Source organism: Rissa tridactyla, chromosome 1 (assembly GCF_028500815.1).
Source record: "Rissa tridactyla isolate bRisTri1 chromosome 1, bRisTri1.patW.cur.20221130, whole genome shotgun sequence".
NCBI lineage: Eukaryota > Metazoa > Chordata > Aves > Charadriiformes > Laridae > Rissa > Rissa tridactyla.
The window spans coordinates 158,662,335-158,689,165 of NC_071466.1; the positions used below are offsets into that span (position 1 = coordinate 158,662,335).

The following is a 26,831-nucleotide window of genomic DNA, read 5'->3' on the forward strand; positions in this document are numbered from 1 at the left end:
ATGTCAGGTGCAAACTCTGCCGTCAGCATAGACAACTTTGCCAAAAAGTGACTTTTATTTCTTAACATAATGTTCAAGTCTGATATTCTTTTTTCTTCTACTTTATAGGATTCGGACGACCAGCAGCTTGTGATAAGTGGTCCTCATGATCAGAACTAAAGACTGGATTTGGCATTAGTCAATTATAAAACACATTTCTATTTACACTTACTGTGAAAAAAACAGCACCTACACATTTCGGGGAATAAAATCCCATTACTAATTACAAAAAACCAAAAGAGCACAGCTTTGTTAAGATGCAGCCTATAGAGTTCAGGGAGTTACCAAGCTCAGAAGTGTTGGCTGTATCTCAGCAATACAAACTATGGGTGCCAAACGCAAAACTGAGTCTCAACTAACCTACCCAGAAGCAAACAGACACCTCTCTGTGAACGGCAGAATCTCACTAGCCTGCAATTTAACTGCTTTTATTCTTCTTCACAGACTTTAAAAATGGCCTCAAACACACAGGGCTGCTAACTTGGCAAATATCCTAAATTTGTTAGTACTCTAGGCTTTCATTTTGGCTGAGTTACAACTACAACTGGCAAGTGCGAAACAGAACATGTGTCAAACCTGTATTTTTAAACTGAGGGAAAATACTTTCTTGTAAGAATTTCAGCAGCGGGAAACGCAAGCATCCTGCCTGCCCTGCTTGCCTCCTCTAGCTTTTCTGTCTTTCCTCGAACTTGTCTGTGTTGTGTTTACATCTCGCCTCACCATACAAAGGGAAACAGTAATTGCAGCAGTTTTAGTAAGAAATACAGGTGATATGGGAACATTCCGATAGTAATCAATTTTTACTTAAGCCATTTTTGTGGAAAGTGGGCAATGAAGATGAACATACCCTTGCCGTGTCATGTCCACAGTCAGTTTTTTAGGTTTTCATAGAATACCAGGTGGGAAGGGACCTCAAGGATCATCTGGTCTAACATTTCTTAGCAAAAACATGGTCTAGACAAGATGGCCCAGCACCCTGCCCACGCGAGTCTTAAATGTGTCCCGTGATGGGGAATCCACCACTTCCCTGGAGAGATTATTCCAATTTTTTTTTTTTAGTTTTTTTTTTTTTTTAGTTTTTAGAAGCTACCCACTTATTCACATGCCATATTTTTACCAAGAAGCTACCTGCTTGTTCACATACCGTATTTTTACTGAGCACGTTGCCTTTCAACTGATACACAGCAATAACAGCTGTGATTTTCAACATAATATTAGAAATGTGTTAAGAGTTTGATTTACTGTTTTTCCCTTCCCTCAAAACATGAATATCACAGAAAATTGTGAGAACACTATAGAAACCACAAAACAGCAAGAAAATCACAACTTTCTTGCTGGCAGCAGTAATGTTCCCCTGTGATGTGCTTCCTGGTGTCTGCCATGCATGGGGGACAGGAGGGATGGTGTGCCTGCAAGAAAGCATTAGTTACCTCTGAGAGCAACCCCAGGATGCCACCCATCAGAACAAGGTCTGCAGGCAAGTCCAGGGTTGTTGATGCAGCTATCAACCACAAACAAGGGAATCTAATGCAAAAATATGCCTGGATGAAAGAGACAGACTTCAAGTCATGTTCCTAACTCCGTGCCCTGCCCCCCCATGCCTGCTTGGTTTTACTTAGAAGACATTAAAAGATTTAGAACACACGCATACGCACACTTAAACACACATACATATATTTAGGGGAGTTTTCCCCACAGAATTTTGCAATTATTACAATTCACATTCTTTCCTTCTCCCCAGTCACCCAAAATATTAAGGCTCATAGGGACCAGAAGATAAAGTCCAAGCATTTATTTTTGTAATAATCATTAAATACTTTTATCACAAAAAAAAGTTTCCACAGTTCATTAAACTCTTCTTTTATTGACAGACAATTCTCTTCAGAGTTTTTGACAGAACAGGAAGTTTCTTCTTTCTTTGGTGTTCAAATGAACAATACTCCCAAAATGAATATAAAGAGACACTGCCCTTTAAACATGCTCAAAAATCTCTTTGCAGTCAGTAACACAACAAGGTTAAAATAAGAATGCAGAGAGCAGAGGCGTACAACTCACGTTCTCTGAAGTCATTACAAAAATGCAAGACATTTTTAAAAGTTAAAGAAGAGTATTCTAGCACTGAAAAATAAATAACACACTTTAAAATTCTCACTTAAATTCATATTATTTATAGTTGGGTTGTTTTAAAGGAACATAACCCTGCCATAATGATTTTTTTTTCATGCAGTGTTGTTTATTTCAAGAAGTCATGCAATATAAACAAGATTTCACTTCGGCTGGCTTGTGTAACATAGCTTTGTACAGAAGTTTTACTTGTAAGTGAAGAGAAGGGAAGGGGGAGGAGGAAATCATCTTGAAACAAAATGTGTATTACGTGGGTAACACCATCCAACCCAATTAAACTGTTCCTGCTTAACACAGGAAAATTAGTCAAAACAAACTGACTCCTAGCCAGCTTTAAAAGAAGAAACATCACAGAGCTATAGCCAACAAAACATTATCAAATTCAATAATGCAGAACTGAATTAACAAAATACTATTAATTGCTGGTAGTAAGATGGAGAATGTGCAGTGGTTTGGGGGCTTCTTTTAAACAGTGCATTGAAGTTTCTGGAGCATGAGAGGTGCTACAACACATGTAACACCCAGTTCAGTTCTATCCGAGCCTCAGAATATAGAACTGAAGACAAATTGGGGATATTTCCATCCCCACACTTCATTATCAAGTTATGCTAAATATTTCTCGCACAGCCCCACCATCAAGTCTCCTGATAACGCCACACTAACTTCCTGCAAAACTTTTATCTTTTTCTTCCAGCAAAACGGCAGGACCGTCAGACGAACTTACTTGAAGCACGTTCATCTGTTTAAATACACACACAAACACTCACTTCAGGAGTGTTGCAGGTCAAGTTTGAAACAGCAGCACAAGAAAACCAGGAACATAAAATCTGTAACCACCTCTGAGGACTTCAGACTGATTTCAAGCATACAGGAAAACTGCTGATGAAATTGTGCAGGCTAGATTAGAATACATTCTTTACTTTGCAAACATGCTTTTAAAAATATGAAAGACACTGCATATGAAATTCAATATAGGTACTTGCACATAATACAGATAGTTTGTTTTTTTTAAAAAAAAAAAAAAAAAAGAAAACTTTTGGTCACCAAAAGTTTATTTATCTGACAATCGTGGTAGGAAGCAAGTGATATCCCAAAACAAAGTGAAGAATATCAAATGCTATATATTTTCTAAATTATGTGCTTTTAAAAACAGAGCCTTCAATAACTAAAATTTGAAAAACATTAATCATATGATGCCTTCTAAAATGGCTGGGGTGGGAAGCACCAGTTAAAAAAAACCATTTCCTTTGGATGTAGAGAAAGGAAAGCATCCTTATTTAAAAACAACTATGTAACAGTTCTATAAAGTGCCTGTTTGAGGAAACACATCAACAGATGTTTTCCTTGTGCAAAAGAGACATTTTTCAGCTCAAATCTTTGGAACATATATATGCTACCCAGAGTTTATGTTCATGCATTATCTGCAGTTTCAGTAATTCAATAAAACTTCTAATTTGCACTGCCAAAATTATTTTGCTTGATGCAAACTGTTCACCACCCCCAATTCAGCTTTGAGGGCTTGAGCTAAAAAAATGTCATCATAAAACTCTGGGTTTCATTTTCTCATTTCTTAATATTTCTTTCAACTCATTTGCCTATTGTGCGTGTTTACTTTTGACTGTAAGAGTCCATTAGTGAAGGCCATATGAAATACATTCTCTCCCAGGGAACGGCAAAACCACATTACAAACCACTGTAAGACACTGGTAACATTTTTTAAAAGCAGCATTTAGGATCAATCTAAAACCTGACAGAGATCTGTCTCCGCTTTGAAATGCAAAATGCAAGACCTCTTGAAATGGCTTTATTACCAGAGAGTGGATATTTAAAGTGTTTTGAAACTTAAAAAGAAAAGGTGCCTAAAAGTTAAGAAAAGGAAGCTGAAGCAGCCCGAGTTACCGCCACTTTCAGTTTTAGGCTCAGATCCACCTACAGCCAAGCACAGACGTTACAAGAACAGAAACTGCACAGAGAGGAGAAAAAGCCCATCAGCCTGAGCCCGCGCCGGTGCCGTAATCACTGCAATGCAGCAGAGCCACACCAACGCCACAGCAGGTAAGGCTCTAGCTACAGCAGCAAGGGAAGTTAAAATGCATACACCGTCCCTCTCAATCTCACGGTAACCCAGTTACTGCATATCACTGAATTACTAATACTGGGTTTAAGCTTTTCGGTGCTCAGATCCATTACAGGCTCCAGCTGGAGTTCTGATCAGGGCCAGAACAGAGTGTAAGAATTTCTCTATAATCCACAAGGCCTCAGATCAAAATTTCCAATGAACAACTAAAAACAACCAGCCCAGAACACCGCCAGTCTTTCCCCTCAAATTTGCCATCCCCTCCTAGTCCACTACTATTTTGGCAGTCCATTATCTCTTCTATGTGTAAGAGGAGTTTAAACATCTCCGAGCAATAGGTACAACACTTCTGAGAACAAGTATGAACTACATCTAAATCAAGATAACAGATTTAAGTGACTTAAATAAAATACATGTACATTCAAAAAAAGAAAAAAAAAAAGAGATATGTATTTGCCCATTTTAGAGAGAAGGCGCCAAGTGTTTATTTGATCTGAACTGTATCTTGTAGGAAAGGTATTCTGAATGTACCAGTGCACAGCTGGTCTGACCAGCCAGGAAGTTCGTGCTGCAAAGGAGTCCTTCTCGGATAAAACGTGTAATCAGGCTCATAGTTCAAGAGACAGCTCAACGATGCCATGTAGATATCCGCAAATCTAGAGAGACGTCTTAGGAAATAAGTTGGATTCTCATCAGTTCTGAATAAGCTTCCAAACTGTGCGTTGAAGAAATTCCTGTTCATCTCCCTGTCCCCCCAAAAAAGAAAACAAAGAGAATGAAGTGAACATACCTGCACACATCTCATTACCAGCTGGCATTCAGAACCTGAAGCAAGCAGTTCCTATAATCTCTTCTACGTATTATTCTCTTAGCGCTGCACTTCAAACCACATAAATGTGCCACGTAAGAAATTTTTGCATCTCTTCCACACACGTAGCCCAAATCTAGCAATCACAGTAGTAAACAGAAGAACTTCACACTTCTACTGAAACTAGCGATGAGTCGCTTCTGACTTCAGAAACACATCTCAAGCTTTCCTTTCAAGAGATTATGAAAGAAAACTTTTGCCTTCATCTAAATCCTAATGACATCCACTTGTTCCAAAGATAAAAGACTTTTTAAAAAAATGCAAAGATTTGGCTTAATGTACACAAAAAAGCTTAAAGACATCTTGGAATTAATGTCTGTTATTAGTCACTGCCAAGTACCATTCCTCTTTCATTAACGTCCACATTTCTGGGAAAGGCTGCTGGTGGTACAGCTGCTGGCCTTGCCAACTGTGCGCTTCACACCCCCGGCATTTAGGGATTGCTCCTTCATGATAGTAGATTTTTAGGAGTTTTGGCCCTATTACCTATCTCTGTGACTAGTCCACTGCTAAATCCAGTCTAGCGCAGAGCCCAGTTTTTGCGTATTCTAAAATGCATTGTATGTAATCTGAAGAAATAATCTACAAAAACTGAAGAAATGACCTAAATCTTGATACAGAAACACATTTTAAAATCATGCAGAAGTAAAGCTGTGTAATCAATAGCAACAGTGACAGCTGAACATAGAGGGTCAGGAAAACCGAGATGAGAAGTATTTGATACGATGGTACGCTTTCATGCGGGAAACTAACATCTGTTCCAAAGAAGGGGAACAAGGAAGAGGGGTTCATAGGCACAAAGGGTCAGAGGGCAGAAGAGCTGCACCAGAGACAGGCAGAATATTGCTTCACACAGATAATTTTAGAAGGTCTGTAAGTACCAGGGAATATAAATCAGGAATGGAGAGAAATTCTGAAGAAATTCTTCTATGGAACACTGGGCTACTGTGAAGCATATTACAAATTTTTCCATCTCCCATGTCTTACCTCATTTCCTTTCTTTCCTTCTTCCATTCTTCTAAAATCATTTGCGAATCAGGATCACGGTGAACCTGGAATGTAAATTATGGATGACAGGTAACTAAGGATGCCCTCTTAAATGAGCTTTTCCATTAATAAATCCTTATCAGCTAACAGGACAAGAGCATGGTTCATAAATCAGTACATAGAAGTTACCCACACACAATTTAAACAACGGAAAGCAGGAATCAATCCAGGCTGACCAGTGGAGGAACGGGACAAGATTTTGGGAAAACTCTTACTAACTAGCCACACGAATAATTGCATTTATTTATCTACAGTCAAACTAGTGAACTTTAATGACACAGAAAGCACTTGCAACGTCAATGTCCAGCATTTAGAAACTTGGCTGGATCCCTTCGGCTCTACAGAGCCGATTACACACACACAGAACAAACCTGCATGTGTTCCAGTAATCCTGTCAAGGTTTGCAGCCAGGTCATGGTTTGAATGTACTTCTCTGTGTTCATGATTTTAATCTCTGATCGCAACTCTGGAATAATTGCACCAGTGCGCCAGCCATGCTTCAGGGTCAAATCCTATTTACCAAGAATTACAAAATACAAGTATTAGTCTTAAAAAGAACTACTTAAAAGAACTGAAGAATCTGACCATTGTTTATCCCAAAGGGGCACTAATTTAATTGCTTCTTACGTATAAGCAGAAATATTAAACAGTGGGCCTTAACTGTGCCAACAGGCAAGAGAATTTAATTTCAGAGTAAGCTTCAAATCCCACATTTTTAAAGAGCGAGAGATAAAGAACACATAAGCACTTTGCAAATAAGCACCAATTCATTAGGTTTAAAACTAACTGTAGGAAATTCCAGAGGATGAGACCTCTGCTGCTGTCAGAAGCATCTAGAGGAAACCGTGTTGCATTTGTAGCATTTACCCATACGCTCAGCTGACAGAAGGGTCCTATCGGGACCCCCAGCTACTCAAGCTCCTCCTGACAAGTACAGGACGAGGCAGCTGCCACCTGTGCTCTTTTCTCCATGTCCTGTTTGACAGGTAGACAGAGGCTCCATAGCTCCCCCCTCCATAGGGGTTAGAGCATCTGTCGTTCTCAGTGGCCAGTTCGGCCCAAACCACAACACTCCACTGTGCCAGAGAAGAACAGATCTGCATCCTCCTTCCTCTGACCCTTGGCCTTCTGAAGCACCAAAACTTACTTTTCTTTTTAAAAGCAGATTGGAGCAAAAATGTTAACATCTGATGATGATGAAGAAAGTTACCACAGCTTGGCAGTGGCAAGTCATATCCAGGCATTCATACGCAATCAATTGCAAAAGAGTTTAACTGGTGGTCACTTACTCTAAAGTAACAGTTAACAATACATTTGTTTGTAAGGTAGTAAGAAAATGCCTGGACAGTGGGGCTACAAACCATAGCAAGATCTCGGGAAGAAAGAAAGTTTACCATTAGCGACAGGAAGATTGCCTCCTACCATTCAAAACAGAAGTTCATTCAGCTCTTATTACACTCGGTAGTAAATGTCATCCAAATCAGCCACATCCTGTACATTTGGATATCTGTGTTTACTCTCTTGTTACATCTGACACAATCAGTATCTGGATCAGGAACACAAACTCACACATTCCTGAGCGCAGTTTGTAAACAAGTTAAATGCTACTAGTCAGGTGGAAAATATGGTCGGCCTTTTGCAGCACCAGTTTCCTTCACTGCAAGAAAAGCAACATGGCTTAACTACCATCTTAAATTTTGTTGTATTTAGAAATCTCAAATGAAAGTGTGTTATATTGAATAACTGAGGAGGAAGAGAGGAAAACTAATAAAAAGCTTTGTCTTTTATCCTATTTTGTGAAAATAAACGACTTACTGCCAAGTCACTGTAAATGTGATCACCAAAGTAGAGAACCTTAGAGCCCCTCCAGCCAGTAAGCTTCAGAAATTCATACAAGTTACCCTGTGGAAAGAATGACACATACATTGCAGCAGCCTGCAACGTGCACCCTCACAGGCATGAAAAAAGAATTTAGCACACCCCTAAAAATATTTTCATATCAAGAATCTTGTCCTCGGTTTATATGTTATGATTCCCAAATTTTACAGGTGATTTCAGTAATACTATCACTTCAAGAAGCAAGTAAACTGCAGACATACAATACCGACAATGAATTTGTACCACTTCAATAATTAAAAGAATTCTCTTTAAAAACGTATCTACTTTTTAGAAGCCTTTATGATATCTGAAGAAGCTTGGGATTCTAGGAAATAGGTATTAAATTTGAACTGAAAGAGTTTATTGAAAGCGTACCTGTTTGTAAATCTGACCTTTCTGCAGCTTGTGAATTTTGTCCCAAAGCAACACTCCCCTTTCATTTACCTTCCGAAACGGTCTAGAATAGAATTATACACAATTGTTACAGTGCTGTAGAAATTCTGTCACTTTTTAGGAGATTAAAATTTTAATGTAAAAAATATTCATCTTTCAAAAGGAAAACATGGTCTCTAGCATCCGAACATTTTGTAACAGAAAAAGCGCAGCTCCAAAACATCTGCATTAGCCAGGGAAATGCAACAAATCTGTCCATCATACTGATGACATTTTTAATGGAGCTTGAGAACAGCTGTTGAGAACTAAGGCGGGGATCCCAGACAGAGGGGAATAAACAGTGTGAACTGTCTGCCATTAAGAAGGAGAGAAGAGAACACGAAAGAAGTGAAGATGTGTAAAAATCTTGCCCAATACCTCATTTTGTATAACTGAGCAACTGAAGAAGGGGGCAGAGGACTGGGGGCAAGATGTACAGCAAAGTTCTTTTTAAAATTAAATGAAAAAAAGGTAAAGGAGAAAAAAAAAAAAACACCTTCCTCTATCTCACTTCCAAATCATAAGTACACATAAAGGAACGGGTCTTTTTCAAGTGTAAGAGTAGTGCAAACGCATTACGAATGTGTTTACTTAATCGAACAACTAGTCCAAATACTCCAGCCTGTCAGCCAGTCTGCCGTTTAAATATCATGTATGACTAAACAAAACCAGAAGCAATGAAAGACACTTCCAGATAAGGCGCTGATTCTGGAAGGCATCAAAATTTCTCAGGTTTATTAGCAAAAGAACATACTTCAACTTACAAGCTAAGATGCTAAAAACAGCTTCTGTGAGCCTGACTCAGTCCAGTAGACCTGTAATAGCTACTAGAACTTTCTTCGGTAAGAAGTGACAAAACATTTGGACTTTAGAAATAGGTGTTGCTGCATTCTTGTAGTGTCCCTAAACAGGATTTCATCAAATATGATTTCGCGTTAAACTGCCTCCAAATAAAAATATTTCATAACATGCTCTATAGCCTTATATGGAATAAGCTGCTTGAATCATTCTTTACTAAATACCCACCTTCGCTTATCGTTGAAAAAGTTTGGCTTATCAGCCTGTACAATGACCACATCAAAGAGGTCCCTCCAGTCCTTGCCGACTATGAACTTCATGCCTTTGTCCCTAAAAAGGACAGAGGGATATTAACAGTGGAGCGTAACAGGAGTGCAGTTATCTGTGCAGTATAATGAATTACATTAGAGAGCCTCATCCTCTGCATCCTTTAAAAATGTATAGTTGAACAGCAAAGAACTGTTCACTTACACAAAACTGCTGGGACTGTTTGTGATGAGAAACATCTTCTTGCCATGATCAGCCAGCTTTGCTAACACCGCGCGAGTTTGTTCAGCATAGCAGATGTATTTCTCTGTGAAGATTGGGGGAAATACAATATTAACTGAAAAAGATTTTCGTGAGAATTTTCTCTGCATTCAACCAAGGGTTCAGAACATGAGGTTATGCTTAACAAAGGCACCTCAGACAAGTGGAAATAACTCTTTCAAGCTTTAAAATTTAGAATTTGTAATCTTAAATAAGGAAGACAGAAAGATCATTATACTATCCGTGAAAAAACCTTTGACAGATGATCTCATTAGTACTTACCAATATCTGCTTCAATTGCTCTGTACATTATTCCTTTGATGTGGACATCTCTGATTGAATCCTGTCAGGAAAGCAACAGAGCACTAAACAACTGAAAAATCTTTTCACATATAAAAGCTACGCTCACAGCGTAGCAGTAGTAATTTGTTTCTAAAGCAATTCCTTTCTCCGAATTACACTTTCAACTTTACAGAAATGCCACATGATGTTCGTTATGTGTAGGTCATCACTAGACAAACAGCAGGCCTGTCCTCCAGCAAACTAACTTCATACATTTGGGAAGTAAAACTGGATAGCACAGGGGCTCTTTTACATAACAACTGTGAAAGGGCGCTCGGAAAGGTGAAGTGGGGCGAAAGCTCTGCAGAGGCAGAGTCATCACAGCTTTCTAATGACCTTTGGAGCAGAACACATTCCTTTCCTCTTGGGGGGGGGGGAAGCTTTAAATCAGATAGATTTTAGATTATGATAACTCCCAAATACCTTGGTTATTTAAAAAAAATAAATTTATGAACAGACGAAAGAAACTAAGTGCTTAAGCAAAGCACCCATAAGGTGCTCTGAAGGCATTTGGCAGCTTTCCTGAGCCAGCTCTGTACCAGATCGCTTTGCTTAGGACAGTGGTACTGCCATTTTGGTATTTAGATGCAGTATGTCCTAGAAATCCCCAAAAAATTCCACTACAGAGCTTCCAAAATGTTGCTAATGCTGAGGAGCACAGAAGTTTCTACAAATACTTCAACAGAAACCATGGGAACTACCCTTCTGATCCTATGTAACCATAGGCAGAAGGGAAAGTTATTCTGGAGGTCAAAAGCTTCTGAAAACATCTCTCATCTACTTTTGAAAGTAAAAAATTCAACATTCAGGTGCATCACATATGCTGAACAACTACACGAGTTTAATACTTGTCAAGAAGGGGCCAGGAAAAGGTTTTGGATGGAAAACTTGTGCGGATAAACGCCATAAACTTAAGCATGACCTCTTCTGTTCTTAAATAACCATGACATAATTTTATCTCCTCTGCAGGATACATCCTGAGGAATCAAGAGGGTCAAATTATTCTAGTCATTATTACTAGATTTTTCTGGAGGAGGAAAAGACAAAAACAAGCAAAATAGATAGGCCAAAAGCAAGAGACAGCAAATGATCATATACTACTGAAGACACAGAAGCAGTATAACTGAAAACTCCAAACTGGAATTCCCTATAGCCTCTTAGAATTCCTGCTACTGAGAAAAATATACCTTTAATAAAAGGAACTTTACTAACGTACAAGAGCTTCTTCACTTTCCCCCTATCCACCCTTCAAACCTACAAAGAGAGCAACAGCCCTAGAACATCAGATTTAAAACAAATTTCAAATTATTATATGTTTCTTTTCCAAGGTCTACCTTCATTTTACTTATATTTTTATGGTTGTTATAGCAATAATTACTGCATACAAAACCTAAAGTTGAGGCATTTCACTGGAGCTGAAACAACGGGCTGAAGCTTCCTGAAGCGCTCACAGAGAAGACACACAAATGTAGAGGTTTACCTACATCTTCAAAGCTAGTACCTTGACATCTTTGTACAGATGAACAGGCTCATAGTCTATGTTGTTTTTCAGAAAATATTCATTCACACAAGAAAGGAGTGTCATTTCTGGCAAGGAAAATATATCCATGAATTGCTTCATTGTGTTTCCTTGTGAGCTCTAACAGGGGTGGCAAGAAAAAAGAAGAAAAAATGTCAGGCATTTCTCAGAATAGAGTACTTTCATTCATTCAGCATAAACACTTCAGCTTGCTTGCAGATATTCAGCTTTTGCCATCACTGTTCACATTGCTTTAGATTCTTTTTGAATTAACAGACTTCTAATAAAATAACTCTGACAAAACTGTTGGCTTTATTTTAAGAATTACTCATGAATAATTACTCCTTAGAGCAGTATTTTAATTCATAAACACATAAAAGACAGTGCTGAGCTAAAAGTCAAGAGAAGGACTTAGGGGCCTTCACTGGAAGTCTGCACTTCTGTAAATAAGAGGCAGTGGGTATTGTGATGGAGGAGTGGAGGATTTGTTTGCTTGGTTTTTTAATAAGTGGAATACTGATTAGGACTGCAAAACAATTTACTTCCTTGAAAAGAGATAATAAAAAGCTGTAAGAATCTACAATAACTCATGCAGGAACAGAGGAAAAGATTTCTAGTCTGCAAAAGCTGTTAACTATAGTTAAGTTTCACAAAAGCAGAGAATCTCATTATAACAAGAACAAATACAAACCAAATACTTCTCAAGAAGAAGGGGATTAAAGCAACCAGACATCTTTGCTTTAGACAAAACACTAGTCAAGATCAGAAACACAGAATGGTTGAGGTTGCAAGGGACCTCTGGAGGTCATCTTGTCCAAGGCCCCTGTTCAAGGAAGACCACCTAGAGCCAGTTGTCCAGGACCTTGTCCAGATGACTTCTGAATATCTCCAAGGATGGAGACTCTACAACCTCCCTAGGCAACCAACTTGTGGTAGGGCTTGGTCACCCTGACAGTAAAGAAAGCGTTTCCTGACGTTCAGAGGAAACCTCCTGTGTTTCAGTTTGTGTCCATAGCCTCCTGTCACTGTTCTTTCCAAGATCAAAGAAAGCATAGACCTGCGGAGACCAAGGCATCCCACAGGGAATGCCAGGACAATATTCAGAACTGCTGCAGGCACCAGATTTGGGAATTCTAAGTTTAACTCCTTAAAATAAGAACAAGTGGAATTAACACCCATAAGTAAAAGGGGTAAAATAAACTTGGTTTTTACTAAAAAGACAGGACCATTCTTCATTTGGGAAAGACGAAGGAACCTACCAGCAAAAAGATTAACTTTCCCCACAAAGTCACATCCTAAACTTAAAAGCTTTATCTTTTATCATTCATCTTTCATCAAATCCTCTTACTGTCACTACGCCAGCTTGTATGCAAGAGATGCCTCCACGCATTTACTTGCTGCTACATCAGCTAAGCCATTACACCACTGGGAAGAAGTACATAGCTGGGGTAAGGCACCAGATATGGTTCACTTCCCAGCCTTTATCAGATTTGCTGTGCAACACTGACCAAGTCACTTAATTTTAATACGTTCCACTTCTCTGTCTGTATGACTGTGAAAGGGAACAGCGAAAGAAGAAACTCCAGCGAGTGGGAGAAAAAAAAAAAAAAGAGACATTTGTCACTTTAGAGGGCAAACTTCACATCTAGAACTGTAAGTCAGTCATGTACTGAGAAAATGTAACTGCTAGTAAGTACAAGAACAAAATGCAAACAGCACCACCCCACCTCCCAAAAAAAAAACAAAGAAAAACCATTTTTAAAGAGCCCTCTGTGGTTTTACCTTTCCGTAAAAGTCACTCATTTGTTCTAAAGGGACATGTGAACCATCATACATTGCAATGACTTCTTCATCCGGGACAACGCTGAGGCCTCTGGAAAACAACATTAGCTTTAGTTCAGAAGTCAGATTAAAATTTTCAAGTAATTACCGAATGAAAGTCTGAGAGATTAACACTTAGATCTGCAGCTTATTAAAATACTAATAATGTCATAAGACCACTTTGGTCTGTAAGTTAAAACAGCATCTTTCCTTACAGAACAAGTAACATTTTAACAGGCTGACGCACACGGAACACATTCCAATTTTAAGTCCTTTTTACTTTCTTACGGGAAAAGAGCTAATTAGTCTCCATTGAAACTATGCCTCAAGGGTTTGTAAGAAGTAGTTAGAGCTTCCAGTTTCTTAACACAAGTAATTCTTCACTCTGCCTTTGTTTCACGCAGCACTGATGATGTGATAGTGTTTAAACCAGATTATTCTGCAGCATGACCTTGAAGATGCAAGGGAAAGAAAAACATGCACAATCTTTAACTAAATAAGAATTTCTTTTAAACTGTATCAACAATTCAGTTTCCCAAAATTTAAGATTACTTGAAGGATTGTTGACAAGTAATTAAAATATTAAAATATAATAACAAATAGGGAAGAAGGAGATATCATCTCTCTCCAGAGTTTCTTTATCAACTATTAAGAGAGTAAAGGCTTTGGTTTTGTTTGGTTTTGAGCATTTACAGTATCAAGCATCTCACACTAAAGCATCCAAGACACTGCAGGCATGCAAACATCCTCACCAGAGGACACAGAAGTGTTGAGGTTTTGCTTAAGATTAAAGAACACAAACAAAAACCAGATTATCTCGTCCCTTTTTTCCAAGCCTACTTGTGGTGTTTTGCAGCCTTGTAAGACAGACAGTTATTCCACTACCTCCCTTTCTTGGTCTTTCCCAGAAGTGTTGTGAGGCATTAAAAAATAAATTAATTAATAACCTAGTACTTTCAGTGTTTAGCATCCACACCAGCTTTGCAGTGGAAGGGCATGATACATGAACTTCCTCAGCGCTGCTACGGTAGCAAAGTCCCACGTTAACCAGATCCTTTACTGCGCTTCTCAATCCTACAGGGACTTATACGTAGTTCTGTGCTACTGCTGGTAGGACTCCAGCATTCAAGTTAGGATTGTGCACAAACACGGCAGGTAATACTTTGGTTTTGTAAGATACAAAGTTCAGCGTCACCCACTCCACAGCAGTAAACATGAAGAAACGCAACCAAAATGTAATACGATCAGAATTGAGGACTGACTCATCTTCTAGTCTGCAGACAGCTATGCCAAGTGGTATTTGAATACTGCTAAGGAAAACACTTGTGGATCAGGAGCTACTTAAGCACAAATCAAGAGAGGACAACAGACATACATAAAACCCAGAGAGGAAAGACGACTGTGTAGGCAAAGCTGTAGATGAGTTTTACCAGAAGACTCATAGTCTTGACACAGGTCACAGTCCAGCTGTGTAACTACAAAGTTTATTTTATTCCACTGACAGCACAGACAGACAGCACTAAAAGCATCACAGTTCACCTACAGCCGGGCCCACACCGCTGCTCTTGGAGACATGCGTTGTTAGAGGGACGCCAGAACTGCTTACACCTCTCAGTGCACACAAGGCTGTACGCTTGGCTGTACAGCTGCTACCTTCAGCTGTATAATTGACCTACACGCATACAGAGCACGTGGAAGGTCAAACCTAAGAACTACAGATATACAGCAACTAACAGCAGTGCTCAGTGTTGGTACAGAAAAGTAATCTCATTTTAAACAAAATTAAGGGAAAGTATTGAGTGAAATCATAGCTTTCGCTTTTGCCCTCACACACACTCACAAGCACCAAGATGTGCGGCCTAGCAGTCTGTCCAGAATTACTTTGAGTAACACGGAGAACAAGGGACACCTGCTCTTCACCTCTCTAGAGTTTTCTTGCCCGGTCATCATGTTCTGGCTTTGGATGTGCCTTTTGTACTACAAGTTGTCAGCAACTGTGATCTTCTGCCTCTTCATTCTGTCCCACTCTGAGTCATACAGCAACACTGCTGAGGGACTCACCACCCATTCATCTGGTCACTATAGAGTTCCAGTCATACCATGGTTCTTCCTAACATCATCTCTCAAACTCTTCAGCCTCTTTTTTGCTCCCCGTATGGATGTTTGGAGAAACAGCATGCAGATATGATGATATCCTGATGACCAACTGATGCAGGCAACACCACCACACACCATTCTTTTTTCCCCTTCTGTCAACATTTCTTCTGGTGCTCTCACACATACACATTCCCATTCATACCAACCTTAATATTTCTACTACATACCTGTACAGATAAATGTAGCTTTGATTACTTCACCTGTCCTTTAATCTAGCAAACGAGCATTTTTCACAGTGAAAAATGTGACAGCTCTTTTAAACAAGTCTTACAATCAGTGACCTTCACACTGAGTTCTCTGCTTCCCTCCTAGCCCTGCATAAATGATTCCTTCAAAAATCACAGCAACAGGCTTTGTCAGTTGAAAGATACAATAACTATTGTATCGCAGATGACACGAAGCTAAGTGGGAGTGTTGATCTACATGAAGATAGGGAGGCTCTACAGAGACACTTGGATAGATTGGACCGATGGGCCAATGCTAACGGTACGAGCTTCAACAAAGCCAAGTGCCGGGTCCCGCACTTGGGCCACAATGACCCCATGCATCGCTACAGGCTTGGGGAAGTGTGGCTGGAGAGCTGCCTGGCAGAAAAGGACCTGGGGGTTCTAATTGACAAGCGGCTGAACATGAGCCAGCAGTGTGCCCAGGTGGCCAAGAGGGCCAATGGCATCCTGGCTTGCATTAGAAATAGTGTGACCAGCAGAAGTAGGGAGGTGATCGTCCCCCTGTACTCAGCACTGGTGAGGCCACACCTTGAGTATTGTGTCCAGTTCTGGGCACCTCAATATGAGAGAGATATCGAGGTGCTGGAGCGAGTGCAGAGGAGGGCAACGGAGCTGGTGAAGGGCCTGGAGAATAAATCTTATGAGGAGCGATTGAAGGAGCTGGGACTGTTTAGTTTGAGGAAGAGGAGGCTGAGGGGAGACCTCATCACTCTCTACAACTACTTGAAAGGACATTGTAGAGAGGTTGGTGCTGGTCTCTTCTCACAGGTCCTTAGCGATAGAACAAGAGGGAATGGGTTCAAGCTGCAGCAGGGTAAGTTTAGGCTGGACATTAGGAAAAAATTCTTCACAGAAAGAGTGGTTAGACACTGGAATAGGCTGCCCAGGGAGGTGGTGGAGTCACCATCCCTGAATGTGTTTAAGACTCATTTAGATGAGGTGTTAAGGGATATGGTGTAAGGGAGAAGTTTGTACAGTGGAGTTGATGGTTGGACTCGATGATCCCAAGGGTCTTCTCCAACCTAAATGATTCTGTGATTCTATTCTACTTTAGCATGTATAAAACACACAAATAAATGGTATAAAGTTTTACTCAGACTCTCATAATATGTACAGAACACATTGTTTTGGCAGCTTTAGATAGCTACTATGTTGACAGTATGAGCCTAATGCTGGACCGTGCCATCTTGTTTCCTCTTTCATTTTCCTTCTGTTCCTCTCCTCTCTCCCAAAGGGCATCTCAGACTAACTCATAGAAGAACAGATCAACAGCTACCACTGAATCATCTACCGATCTGCCCGACTGGCAAACAAAAAGAAGTAATGAGCACATTATTATCATTTCATACTACCACAGACAGTCCCTCATAGCAAATCACCTGAAGGTTGCATTATCTTTTGGTCACAAAAGAAAACTTTTTGTCCAATGACATTAAGAAACATGCTCAGGCTTGTTGTTTAATATAAAATCTGGTACCAAGTGTGTTGTTCACGACAGTTAAATGCGTGCTGCTTCATTACAGCAAACTGAGCCATACTAAAAACTCTCCTGTCAAATATCACATACAGTATATCTATATCATGTAACGAAGCACAGCACAGAGATTGCCAATTCTACATAATTCAGTAAACTCAAAAAGTGTCAGGCTGTGTGGGCACAAAGCAGTTGTGCTCCATTCTGCAAGTATGATGTGGTCGATATGCCCAAACTTCAAAGCTCTGAGCAAACACAGCAAGACCTCCCAAGTGTCTCTACAGCCACACCAAAGTCATGCTAACGGGCCCTCTGTGACAATTATTTACATAGAAAGCAACAGCAGAGAAGTCATCAGCGTATTTTTAGATGTCTTTCAGCACAATTTAACAGCCGGAAACAAAGTGAGTCAGCACTATGTGACCAACCAGCTTGCCAACTTCCCCAGCTCTGAACTGGGGAATCAGCTGTACTGTATCAGTCAGTAAGTGTGTGCTCATGTCTGTGTGTACACACAGAGGTGCAAAGAAAGCCCCTTCCAGCAAGACTGCAATATTCATTCATGCCCGTGCTTTTCAGGGAACCATTCCTTATGTGAACCTAAGAGGTACACTAATAAACGCAACTAAGATATTCAAAAAACGTAAGTATACATTTTTATTATAAATAGGAAATAATTTTACCCACCTGTAAACTGTTCCCAGCTGAATATAATGAAAAGCATCAATCTTCATTAACAATGCCTTGCAGGTGGGGGGGGAAAAAAAAAAAAATCCATTTTCCATTTTTATCATGTCAACTATTTGACATGAAATTATAAAAATCAAAGTAATTTTATCTGTAACCTTTCTGTCTCAAGAATGCCTGAGTACCTTCACTTCAACTTCCTTCATAGCCTCATTGATAAAATACTTTTATCAATGGCTTTTATCTAGTGCTTGCCAAATCACCAAGGAAACATTGTCCGGTGACCTGAGCCAAGTCATGAAGAAATAGTTTTTCCTACTAGCAGATACCTGCTTAGGTTTATTCTATTACGCCCTAAGTTGTCTTCCTTCCCCCCCCTGCCCCCGTCCCCTGTCCCCCACCATGAGAACAAAACACTCAAAACATTTTATACTTAAGAGCTATTTAAAAAAATAAAATTAAATTAAAAAATCAAGCTTGCTATGAAAGAGAAAAATATGAAACAAAATCCTTACACATCAACACAGCGTGAAAAGTTGGAAGACTTAAAAGCCTTATTTATTTTCTTTGGCTAAGTTCTCGCACTACATAACTCATCACGAAGTTATTTATACATACCCGGTGTACATCATAATGAAGTCCTCTGATTGCAAAATTGGGATCATAATCATATTTCCTTATTTCTGCAGGATACTAAGAAAAGAGAGCAATGATTTGATTTTAAAACCATAACAAAAACAAATTTAAAAAAAAAAAAGTTTCTGCAGAATTTTAAAAGCCTTCACTAGTCATTAAGAGGTTTCTGAGAGGTTGGTGAGATTCGCAGGAACATATGCACAGTGCAAGACAAACCAAACATTTTTCCAATTTTTCCAAACAATTTTCCAATTTCCAAAATACAAGGTCAATGTTTTAAATCTCAGTCAAGCACGGTACCTAAAGCTGGACATCCAGGTACTCTGTAGTGATCACGTTTGAACATTAGCCTCTTGTTCAAAAAGTTATTTTAATGTATGCACTTTTGAAAACAAACTACATTCTATTAAATTCCTAAAATGTAATAGCTGAGCTACCTCGCGTTGTGAAACCTCCCCATGAAACAAACTATATGAACACAGTTTCCAACTCAACCTTCTAGCTAGGAACCTAAGAACATGGCCTGATTTATAGAGATACCTGAACTTTACTGCTCACTTCAACTGAAAGAAAAAGCAATACCACATCATCAATATTAACAGGAGCAAAAAAAAAAAAAAAGTCTTTGGCATTTTTGAGAAATAAAAGAAACACAACCGTTTTAACTCCTTCAGTGTGGACCATACTCCTGATCCTAGATTGTTGAGTTTGAAATATAGACCCCAGAGGTGTTTAAAGGCACGGTGCACTGAAAATAAGTACAGATGGGGAGGGATGAAAGAAGAATTCCCTAACAGGGACTTTCCCCAAGGTACAGTATGTCACAAAGATCAGATCCTGAAAGCAAGTCGGGCATTAAACGTCGTCAGGGTGAGCCACTTCAGGAGAACACTACAGTGATCCAACTGTATTTACCCTGGACAGTGTTTGTAGACCTTGTTGTGTATTGAATGCCTATGTCATGTACTCTTCCCTCAGGTTCTTTACAGATAGCACAGGTAGCTCACACCGCCTATTTAGAGAGTTTTCTAACATTTTACAGTATAAGCCCATTTTCAGCCAATCATAATTTTGTCCTGCTTTAAGCCTAGGTTAGCCATGAAGAAACATATACGTTAGATGTGTGCCTTGGGCTAAGGGTTTGTTCATTTGTTTTTAAAAGGTAAAATGCTTCAGTGACTTCTGACAAGGCCTGGGAAAACTATAATTTCTTTGACTAACCAACTGAAAGGCAATCCTTCATTTCCCTCCCACAGGCTACAGCAGTCTTAGAACTTGACAAATTCATCTCAGGCACATTCTCCACCTTCACTACAACAATCTCCATACCTATATGGCTAATTTACAAGCCTTTGGGAAAAAAAGTAGATTACACAGCTTCAACAGAGGCTCTAGCAACTTTCACAGAAAAATAAATAAACTGCAATTTCTCCACAAAGTTTTTATCTATGCTAAAGAGGACTTGCTCTGCAACTGCTGTAGATTGTGCTTGTACTGAGCACGGGCATCTACAGTTAAAGAAAATACTCCTTTCTCCTAAGTTCTGAACTATGATCCCTACTACCACTTCCAGAAAACATGGGGAGGCTACCAATCTGAATGAAGAACAGCATCAAAAGCCCACAGATAGGTTGAGAAGATGTGTAAGTTTGGCCAGGAATGTGAAGCAGAAGAGACAAGGGAAAACATCAGAGGAGGATATAGAATGTGATCAATTAAAAACTACAATGTACTGCACATGCCCCAAAGCAGCCACATCAAGCACAAACAAGGAAATTTATTTCTGACTTTTTCAAATTTCTGCATACTTGACTTTACTCCTTTAATTTAGTCTACTAGACAGCTGTCTTTTTTGCATGCATGCCAGTACATATGAGAAAAAGATTGGGTCTACCTTGGCATACAAATCAAAGCTTCCTTAGAAGTCAAACAAAAATAAAGTGATAAAAATTGCACTGTTTGCTTACCCCACTCTTGGTAGGGATACATATATCTGGACTGAAACAGCAGTCCAGATAAGGCCCGTATATTAGGAAAGAAATAAACCCAAGAGCAAGAGTTTACATTCAACACCTGCTGCCACCTCCAAGATTAGCATTAAATTTATGTTTATTCTCTTGGACACACTTCAAAATTCCTGGCTTCCTACATTGAATTTTGCAATTTCTGATGAATTACCTTACCCTACCATGACCAAAATTGTCCATCTTTTATGTTGACTGTGACAGACATAATAGGCAATACTAGATAGAAGTTTTTTCTAATGTTAAAGGCAACAAAAACATTAACAGTATAGGCAGCTACAGAGATAGAATTAATAAAAACTGTTGTCCCTCAATAACAGGACATGATGTATTTCAATAAGCTGCCTCAAAAAGTAATTGCAGCTTCGTTTACTAGAACTCAAGAAATTTTAGTTGAGACAAACTGGAAAGTTATTACTACCTGAATTCATCCAAATAGTAAAGACAGAGCACCATTTGAATTTTTGTCTACAAGAATTAATCTTCACTCCTACAGTAACAATGTTTTTTGCAAGAAATCACGTAGCTTTAATAAAGTGTATTTACACATGGTACAGAAATTGCTACCAAGACATGCCAAAACCTTAGGGGGATCAAGTTGTGTATGCTTGTAGCGCCCGTGAAGTTTTGTTTGTTCTTCCAGGGATATTTATAGATGTTTATATATAGCTCCTAACCTTTAGATTCAAATACGAAAGTAGAATAACACCACCCATTCAGATTTAGGTCGTATAAAATACACAAGCGGTTTTATTAATTAATTTACTCTGTGGAGTTTTTGCCTTTTATTTTCCTGAACTGACCTACAGTTCAATAAACTTCACCTCTTTCAGTCCATGTTTTCTTCCATCTTTTTCCCTGCGATACCTTCAGTTTCCCCAAGTCGCCCATCTCCCCCCCTGCTTCCTGACACACAGTAACTTCTCCCATCCCCAAACTACGCAACAACCAGCTCCAAGGTTCTTGGATGTCAACTGGTCACCGGTGCAGACGTGCTGCTTGGTGAGGCAACAGGGCAGCGCTCCCTCTTAGGGACTACGGAGCTGAACACTTACGTGGGTCTCTCTTGTATCCAGCCTCCAATTTCAGCGTCACTGCACTCCCTGCCCCGTCAGCTAACTCAGCTGAAACGCCGGGCGCATACAGAGCACCTCACATGCACATGGTGCAATCAAAGACCTCCTAAGAAGTCCAGCTAAAAATATTTCATATAGAAATTCATCACTGCACTCACAGCAATGCATAGAACAGTAACAGTAACTTTTAAGCTCATTTATTAGTGCCACTCCAATAACTGACAATCAGGAAAAAAAAAAAAACCAAACACACCACCACATTAAAAAATAAAACAAATATAACTGTACGCCTTAACAGTTGTCAGATTGCGCTCTGCTCAAAACTGCAGCTGAGAATAAACCAGGACTTCTGTGGTTCACATGTAGCTGTTGTACAAAATGTGTTATAAGTGAGCCAAGATAGGACTGAGGCATGAAAAGATGAGTTACACCCCTCTCAGAAATTATTTATTAAACTCTTTATTCATAAGTTTATTGTTATTCCATTGTTTTTACTTACCCGATGCTCATTAATAAGAAGATCTCGAGCAGCATTGAAGATCAGCGTGTGCAGATGTTTAGAATAAAAGACCAACGTGTAGTCATAATCAAAACCATAAATTTCAATGTCTGACAGGCTCATTTCATTGTTTGAAAAAATAGCATCCGGATTCAGCATGTTACTCATAATTGAAGGAACCAACTCTGGGAACAAGGGAGAGAGAAAAAAAAAAAAACAACCACGTTAACACCAGTCTTGTAGTTTTATTCAAATACATAGAAATCCAACTGCGATTTCTAAATGTAGATAAATGGTGATGGAAACTATCAAACTAATTCACACTAACCAGCTAATCCTTAACAATATGATGCTATTGAAAATGCTGACCCTAACTTGTCTTGGTGACCCCATAGTTTTTTTACGTGAAGCACACTTTTCTCTGTACAGTTCAAGTAGGACAGAAGATGTATTTTGGCATCCTGCTCAGAGAAGCTCAGACTCAATATATATAAGTTTTTGCTAGCTCCATTACACATTATTACTGCTTTGGAAAATGAACTTTGGAGTTGAAGGATTGTTATTATAATAGAAGCCTTGTCTTCTCCTCCCATTATTCGGCCCAGCTTCTGCCCCAGAAGCAGAACTGACCTTGTTTTAATTTAACTTTGCTTTAATTTATTTTGCTTCACCATTTCAAGGTTGTCACATTACTCAATTTCAACTAAAATAAGAAAACTTTGTGTGCTTGCCATACTTTCCAAACAACAGTTACGTACACATTGCTGCACTTATTAACCTTCTAGAAAATCAGGAAACCAAAAATATTCTGCTTATTCTCTACACACATCTACCTAGTGTGTGTAAATCACTTCCATTTTTAAGGGTGTTTCTCTCGATATTTGTTTGAAAAGTATTCTGAGAAGACCACTTACACAGAGCCATAACATATAAAGTAACTTTAGGACCAACATCAGTATTAAGGATGTTTATATTTCTTGTTTAGAAAACTTGAAAGAGAAACATTAGGAGGCTGAATGATACCCTCCTGGAAGTATAAAACACGAGCATGTTTTCTTCCCTTCCCATATACTATCTTTGTAATCCATCCTTCTCTGCTAGTGGAAAAGGGGGAGCTTTCATCTTAAATCAGTGCTTGGAAGGGTGAGTTTAAAGGGAATATGCTGCTTTGGTTACGTTCTACGTATAAGTCTAGAAAGAATTGGTCAAGCTTATCTCAACACCTTCAGCTCTGACAGATACACTATGTGCTCCACCATGGGAGGAAATCATCTCAACAATGCAGGTAGGTGCGGGGACTCCAGATCTGTTAGAAAGATACTGCTCCATTTTGAAAAATCTGGCCAACTCATAGAAAGAGAAATAACATTTTTTTTTGTAAAAGCAATGCCCTAGACTGCTGCACAGCTGACAGGCAGATACAGTAAGAAACTTACACAGATGCCCAATAACAGACAGTAATCTGAAACCATTCAACTTTATCAGATGAGGATACCCAAGTCTTAATTTTTATGAGAGAGAAAGAACAGCATGACTGAGTTTAATTCCAAGTTTCAAATAGAGTCCAGCATCTTTTTCACCAAAAACAATCCCAGGAGTTCCCCATGCTTAAGCTGACATGAAAAGCTATACCTTTCATTTCAGGGGATCCAACAAAATAAGCTACAAGCAAAACCTTAGCTCCTACTATCTCCAGGCACTGCTTATAGTAATACAGGAGTTAAATATTATGCTCAGTTGAGGTAACAAAATAATCAAATGCAATCTGACACACTACTATTAAAGTAAAGACTCTTATTCTATAAAAAGGGCCATGAATCATTTCATTAACTTGAAGTCATAACCATAGTTTTGAGTGAACTTCCAAAATCACCTTACAACACCCATTTCTGTATTATAGTTAAAGTATTTTTTCAAATGACAATTGTGCAGCCTGGTGAGTCAACAGTTATTTTAAAAATAAAGATATTTATAGATATAAAGATAAAGATATTCCAGATTAAAAAAAGCTTGACTAGCGCCGGTCTGAAAACAGACAGTAACAAACACTTTGTAACTATTAGACATTCTGGCTGGCAGACAGCATCCCAAGCGCTATAAACCTTGGGTCAAAAATCAGGACAGATTTGTCATCTTAACATTGTATCTAAGTGGAACGTCATATACTTGAAACCGCTGGGTGACTTAGGCTGTAATAAAACATTCGGAGAATTATTCGAGAAGCACTTGGCTCCTCGTTCGCCAACCCACACCCATTGACTGACTTATTTTCTCTTAACATTACCCCACGCTCTAACCTCAGCTCTGAAGTATTATTTGGGTGTGGTTTAGAACAAGAAAAAGCTAATTCAAAAAAAAAAAAAAAAACAGGAAAAGAAAAAAAAAAAAGATTAAAACCAAAAGGCATTTACTATGCCTTACATTCTTCCTATGCCTTATCCCACCCTCCAAAGTCCATAGCATTCTTCTGAGATCTCTAACATGGCTTCTTATTTCACTTGTGAAATGCTGCCACTATTTTATGTTTGCCAATGCTACGTGTGCATCCAGCACAGTGAAACTCCAGTTTATGCTCAAGACTCTTAAGAGCAGGACAATACAGTAATTTTTTTTTTTTTTTTTTAAAGGGTAAAACATGCAAGACTAAAGCATTATCCATTGCCACTACAGGACAAGCTTTCCCACTTGACGTTGTGAAACACATGCTCCCCCTTTCTCTTTCAGCTCTCTAAAAAGATCACACGTTCAACACCTTGGTAATACTCTTCCTATCAGAACACGGGCAGAAGCAAGCAAGTATATGGCCCTTAACTTTTTGCCTAGCTGGGCTGAAGAACAGGGCTTCGCAGTCATGCACGTATCATTAGCATTTCACCCTGCCTTCAATGCTTCACGTAGGCAAAACGAAAAAACAAAAACATCCAAACCTCACAGCATTTTAACTTTTTGGAAGAGCAGCCTATTGCAGAAAGCCCTTCGGAGAGACGACCATCTTCCTGATTATTTTCTTTACATTTGTTTTCCTCCACACAACACCTCCGATGCCGGCCGCTTTGCCCGGCCCGGCCCAAGGGGCGCCGTACCAAAGGCTTCTTGCCCGAGGCACCTCCGAACGGCCGCAGCCCCGGTGGGCCGGACGGGCGCTGCTGGTCTGAGGGGATCACCCCTTCTCCAGAGGCGGGGAAGAAAAAGGGGCAGCCGCCCCCACCAGCGCATGTGAGCGTCCCGCCCTCAGGACCCAACCCGCCCTCCCAGTTTGAGACTGGGAGAGCGCCGGAGACCACCAGAAAGGGACAGCACTTTGACACCGGAGCCGCGGTGACTCCAGGAGCGGACGGCGGCTCCGCCGAGCGCTGCGGGACGGACCCACGGCTCCTCACCGCGGCGACCCACGGGGAGAAACCCGCCGGGTGGAGGCGGGCAGTGCCTTGCACGGACCCCACACACACCCGCGCCTCGTCCCCCATCAAACCGCCGCAGCAGCTCCCACTGGGATCCCCGTTCCTCCTCTCCCATGCATTTATTCGCTTTCCAGCCCGGCGGCGCTCCGACCCGCAGCAGGAGGGCCCCGCGCCCCGCTCACCCTTGGTGACTCTCTTGGCCTCCTTGTAGCGCGACCACAGGTAGCTCTTCATGTCGGGGGGCGGCTGTCGCTGCTGCTGCTGCGGGGCCACGGTGCAGTAGGGAGCGGCCCCGGCGGCGGGCAGGGCCCGGCACCGCCGCCCGCCCGCCCGCGCCCGCCCCGCCGCCAGCAGGGACCGCGCCGCCGCCGCCGCTGCCATCCTCCGCGCCGCCGCTCAGCCCCGCCGCGCCGTGCCCCGCCGCCGGCTGAAGTCACTTCCTCGGGCCCCGCCCCGGGACCGTGCCGAGGCGGGAGGCGGGGCCCGGCCCGCCGGGGGCGGCAGGTAGCCGCGTCCCGCCGCTCCGCCAGCCCGGGGAGGTGCCGGCCGGCCGTACGCCCCGCCGCCAGCGCTGGGTTGTGGCGGGGGCACAGGGAGGTGGTGCCCTGGCTTCAGCGGGAAGCGGCTTTCTGAAGACCTGTCCCCGCCCCGGGGGGAGCTGGCCCAGGGGCGACGGGGGGCCCGGCCCTCAGGTCTGACACCCCCACCGGAGAAAGCGACTTTCCCCCCATCCGTCACCGCCGGCAGCGTTTTATCAGCAACTGCTGAAGGTTTTTCACACGCAGGTCAAGGTCAAGCGGAGCTGCGTGGGGGAACGTACCCTGACTTCTCGCCTCCGGTGCTGCTCCGTGGGTCTCCCCCTGCACTAGGAGCTGCCTGGGATCCTTTCACAACACACACATCAACAGCAAATACTTACTTCTCCAGCCAGCTCACTCTTGAGAAGTGCTAAGGGCACCTGCTTACATTCCTGAACAAAATAAGCTCAAAACATAAGCTGGATACAAAAGGTGTAATACAAAGAATACCCTGAAATCCACAGAAATCCTAGTGCTGTTTTGAGGCCCCCACCTCCTTGTGAAACACTTGCCACTAATAGCGGTAGACCCTGGCAGTCTGAGAACTCGAACCATACCTATTAATACTCATTTAAAAAAAAAAAAAAGTTAGATGATGC

At 40.7% G+C, this 26,831-nt stretch overlaps 2 protein-coding genes across 5 annotated transcripts in view; one reads left to right on the forward strand and one right to left on the reverse strand.

Moving 5' to 3' along the window:
- STAB2 (stabilin 2) overlaps positions 1 to 1,829 on the forward strand; it is an 89,440-nt gene extending 87,611 nt beyond the window's left edge. For 3 of the 4 annotated variants that reach the window (XM_054208525.1, XM_054208534.1, XM_054208503.1), the window contains one exon: positions 109 to 1,829. In XM_054208525.1, coding sequence (XP_054064500.1) covers positions 109 to 159 — 51 coding nt within the window. In that variant the 3' untranslated portion in view covers positions 160 to 1,829. The remainder of the gene's footprint in view (positions 1 to 108) is intronic. The other variant, XM_054208514.1, reaches the window with a different exon arrangement.
- NT5DC3 (5'-nucleotidase domain containing 3) lies at positions 1,817 to 26,014 on the reverse strand. Its single transcript, XM_054208549.1, has 14 exons — positions 25,837 to 26,014; positions 22,254 to 22,438; positions 18,637 to 18,711; positions 18,019 to 18,074; positions 13,435 to 13,525; positions 11,635 to 11,772; positions 10,074 to 10,134; positions 9,735 to 9,837; positions 9,492 to 9,593; positions 8,409 to 8,490; positions 7,971 to 8,057; positions 6,527 to 6,667; positions 6,096 to 6,160; positions 1,817 to 4,986 (listed from the first exon to the last, which is right to left on the reverse strand). Exons 1-14 carry the CDS (start codon positions 25,886 to 25,888, stop codon positions 4,725 to 4,727), a joined length of 1,500 nt encoding a protein of 499 aa, XP_054064524.1. The 5' UTR covers positions 25,889 to 26,014; the 3' UTR covers positions 1,817 to 4,724.
- Positions 26,015 to 26,831: the final 817 nt, after the last annotated feature.

Excerpts from the sequence above, each read along its gene's own strand:
- NT5DC3 (XM_054208549.1), bottom strand. The coding sequence starts at position 25,888 with ATGAAGAGCTACCTGTGGTCGCGCTACAAGGAGGCCAAGAGAGTCACC. Across the intron at positions 18,075-18,636 it reads TTCATTATGATGTACACCGG|GCATTGTTAATGAAGATTGA; the intron begins GTATGTATAAAT and ends CCCACCTGCAAG. Across the intron at positions 4,987-6,095 it reads AAGGAAAGAAAGGAAATGAG|GGAGATGAACAGGAATTTCT; the intron begins GTAAGACATGGG and ends TTGGGGGGACAG.